This window comes from Gavialis gangeticus, unplaced genomic scaffold, assembly GCF_001723915.1.
Source record: "Gavialis gangeticus isolate Ggan-Ray unplaced genomic scaffold, GavGan_comp1, whole genome shotgun sequence".
In the NCBI taxonomy this organism is placed as follows: domain Eukaryota; kingdom Metazoa; phylum Chordata; order Crocodylia; family Gavialidae; genus Gavialis; species Gavialis gangeticus.
Genome location: NW_017729024.1, coordinates 483,031 through 487,164, shown reverse-complemented (window position 1 = coordinate 487,164; position 4,134 = coordinate 483,031). Strand labels below are relative to the sequence as shown.

At 46.0% G+C, this 4,134-nt stretch overlaps 1 protein-coding gene across 1 annotated transcript in view; it reads left to right on the top strand.

Moving 5' to 3' along the window:
* The first annotated feature begins 3,108 nt into the window (after window positions 1-3,108).
* PAX5 (paired box 5) overlaps window positions 3,109-4,134 on the top strand; it is a 322,087-nt gene continuing 321,061 nt past the window's right edge. Inside the window, exon 1 of the mRNA XM_019516802.1 lies at window positions 3,109-3,369. Coding sequence (XP_019372347.1) covers window positions 3,324-3,369 — 46 coding nt within the window. The 5' untranslated portion in view covers window positions 3,109-3,323. The remainder of the gene's footprint in view (window positions 3,370-4,134) is intronic.

Sequence of the window (4,134 nt, the reverse complement as noted above, 5' to 3'; positions counted from 1 at the left end):
CCTCGGCCCCGCCTGGGAGCGGAGCTCAAGTCCTCGCCCCTGCGCCCGGCGGGCCGGGGAAGCCGCTGGGCCGGCCGGCGCCAAGCCCCTCGTGCCGCCGCGCGGGCTTTTATTTTGGGCTAGGAAGAGCGTCTCTGCGGGGCTTTATTTTTATATAAACAAATGAGAGCCGAGAGCGTTGGGGAAAGGGGAACTAAAAGCTGAGGCAGCAGCCGCCCGGGCGCAGGGCGCTCCCCTCCGCCTGCCTCCGCCTCCCCTGCCCTGAGAAGCCGACCCGGGGCGGGCAGGAAGGTGTTTAAAAGCCCAAGGTGTCGTCTGAAATTGCCCCGGGAAGAGCTGATTGAAACCGTGCTTAGAATCCAGCTGGGGCAGGGGGAATTGCCTGAATCCAGGCTCCAGCAGCAGTCCCGGATCTTTGTATTTGAGGGGGGAAGATCTGGGAAATCAATGCATATCTATCTATCTATCTAGATATGTGTCTATATATGTATGTATATGTACTTATAGATGTATATCTATCTGTATATCTATATGTACGTATGCACTGATTTCTCAGATCTCCCCGATACAAAGATCCATATATCTATATATAGATATACATATATAAGTAGACACGCACATATATATACATACACAAATAGATATGTGTGTGTGTACATAGACACACACACATACAAAAAATACACACACACGCATATATATACACGAATATATATACCTACATACATATACATATACAAATATATAATATATACATAGACACACGCACACACACATATATATAGACACACATACACATATATATACAAATATATATATGCACACATATATACATATACAAATATACACACACACACACACACACATTTGTGTGTGTGTACATATGCTTTGATTTCCAGGGGCATGGGGTATTTTTCTTTATCAAACGTTGGGGGGGGGGTTGTATTTTGTTCCTGTTCTCGTTTAGAAAGCAGGTGCACGCCTTTGCAAACAGAAATGTGTGTGGCTAGGCACACACGCACTTTCCCCCACACCCGCCTGCATTATGTAATGTGCACATGCCTGAGAGACAGATTTTAAAGCATTTAGCAATGTTGTTGGGGCAAGAGGAGAAAATGCCCGTTTCGGCATTACATGTTTTTGTAAATCCTAATACACCCTGAATTGCGGAGCGTCGATTTGCGCCAGAAAGAGGTCTCCTCTTTCTTCCCTTTGCCTTTCAAAAGATTTCAAGCCGGAGGCTTTCCCTGTGGGTGAAGGGCGTCCGATTCCACAACGTGGTTGTCTGCAGAGCGCAGCCCCCAGCATAGAGGGACAGGGGATTTTCAACGTGTTTTCAAACAGTTTCATCTGGAGCCAGTCACAATAACAGACAAAGGGACCCAGGCAGCGAGAATTGAGAAATGGCAGTGTTTTCCGAAGAAGAAATATCGTCTCGGTCCTTTTGGTTCTTTTGGTTTCATATGGCTGCTTCACAGGAACTTCTCCCTTCCTGAGCTCCTTTGAAGATAGGATGGAGTGGCAGCACTATCCCCCCGCCCCTCCTCTAAATGTAGTTAAATCTCGAGCTTAAAGATTCACTTTCTGCCTTTTTAACCATAATAGAGGCAGGTAGGAGTTTAGTCCACTAGAAAATACCTTCACCTCCCTTTACACGGTGCGAGAACATTTTGCATAAATGTATCGTTTACCATTAAATCGCTATCGGTCTTTCTCACTATTTTTCCACACTAAATATGCCAGAGAGGGGCTTTCGCTTTTCTAAAACTGTATCCACTGAAGCATCCACCTATTCTGCACTCAGGGAAAAAAAATAAGGGGTCTAGATTAAGAAACTATTTTGATACCAAGTTGAGCTGCAGTGGCAGATAGCAAAGTGCGCGTGGCTTAGCTGGCTTGTGGAACAAGTAGATTTTAGACAGGCATGAATATTTCAAAATTAATCAGATTCACTATAACAGTGAAGGAGAGTCAAGTGAAAAAGCTTTTATTTAAAATAATTTTGAGTCTCATATTTTAATTTTCTGTTAAAAATGAACATCCTTTTCCTGATTACAATGTCAAGGCCTACATTTGTGTGTATGTGCATTGCAGCCACACACAAAATACAAGCTTGTGCACACAGATATAGGAAAGCATGATGCAAACATGCCAGAAAAACAAAAAAACACATAGAGGAATGTTTATTTCGGCTGGAAAATTGGACCGGTGCAAATTCACAGTATTTGAAGTGCCATCGTTTTCGGTTTTTAAAGAAATGGAAGCAGTATTTCCCAGAGTGCAGTCTTAAAAAAAATAAGTAAATGATTGCTTGAAACCGAGTTCTCCTTTATTCTTGAGGCCTTTTGACCATTGTCTGTACTTAAGCTGTGCCTAATTATTACTACTGCTCCTGTGATATAATTTTAAAGAACACCCTATAATTAAATATTTTCCCTCGAACAGTCCAGCAGTTTCTTTTTTCTTTAATTCCCCCCCCCAAACAAATATAAAACGATATATCTTAAGGTGCTTGTTTTAATTCGTGGGCATTTGACGTGTTTTTGAAACGTGGTCCTTCTTAAAGCAAGAAACCAAAATTGGGACAAAACGTTCCTTAGCAAGGCTCTGATTTGGTCCATTTGGCATCATTCAATTACTACACTCAAGCAAAACTACATCCCATGCCTCTGGAATTGCAGGTTCAGAGGAAATATTCGAAGGAACGGAGAGATAATAATACTTAATTAGCGAGTAGGTTAAAAATGGGGTGGGGGCGGGGGGGGGGGGAGATTTGGCAAGCTGCTGCCTCCAGCCCTTAGGATGTGTTGCCCCTTTAGTGCTCTGGAAGTTGATTGTGATAAAAAGTTGATCAACTATCCACTTTTATTTCTCCAAACCTGCATTAAAACCCTTGAATATTTTTGTTTCAGTAAAGTCAGAGGCGCCCCTCTGCCTCCGCCTTCCTCACACTGCTCTGTAAACAGCCAAAGTAATACTTTAAGGCAGTTGGTTGCAAACAAACTTTGATTCCTGCTATAACAGATGTCAGAGTTTCTTGGTTTTTGGCTGCGTCTGGGGACATCTTGTGATGTTTTAGAGAACAGGACATGATCTCACATGGCGAGAAGCTCTTTAGTTCCTTAATCATTTCACGGTTCCTTCGGAGGCTTTTTTTCCACCTAAAACGTTTAGTTTCAGCTCAGTGATCAGCTGCAAAAGCTCGACGGGGAGCGGAAGAGTTGAATTATTCCAACCTGCAAGCAGCCCCTCACAAAAAAAAAAAAAAAAAAAAGGGGAAACTTTTTTCTCTGTCCATTTCACCCAAGTCCTGAAAAATCGGAATGGAATTAGAGAAAAACTACGCGACTCCAAGGACTGGCAGAACAGGTAGGACTCAGCCCCTTGTTTTTCAAATAGTTGTAAATAAATCTTATATTCCGAGCTCTGCGTGGAGAGGGGCTGGTGCGTTGTGCACCCGTAGTTTTTGCAGAGATTGTACTCGTAGATGGGCAGCTGTGTGTGCCTGCGCGTGATACTCAGGATTATGCTTTGCACCAAAGCATATTTTCTACCCGGGGGGTAGAAAATAGGACTGGTGCGGTCACGACGAGGTTGCAAGGCTTGGCAAAAATGGCTAGCCAGACACTTAATCAGAGCAGGCATTGTCCCCTGCCGCACGAAGGTGTGTGCCTGTACGTACCGCGGGGCTGAAGTGATTATATGGTGTTTGCCTGGTGATGTATCTTTTGGATCTTCAAAGGGATTATCTAGATTAACCATTTTCAAAGCAAGAGTCAACACTTACTCGGGAGCTTGACAGCCTTCGGCGGCATTAGGTGTGGAGGAGGCTGCCAGACATATGAAAACAATTTGCATTTGGTGCGGGGCTGCAGGCTGGGCTCGCGCAGGCACGCAGCTAGACGGGGCTCTGGGGGGGCGACGCCGGCCTGCAGCCAGCGGTCTGGAGGGGCCGTGGAGGTCGTCCCCCCGCGGACAGCCACGCACGTATAAGAGGGAGCCTGGCTGCGGCGCGGGGACGCGTGGCTGCCTGCCAGCGGCCAGTGGCATCCCCCGCAGCTCCAGTCCCGGCCGGCCGCTCCCGCGTCCCCAGCCCCTGCAGGCGCCGCGGCTCGGTGGGGAGGCCGGGCCGGG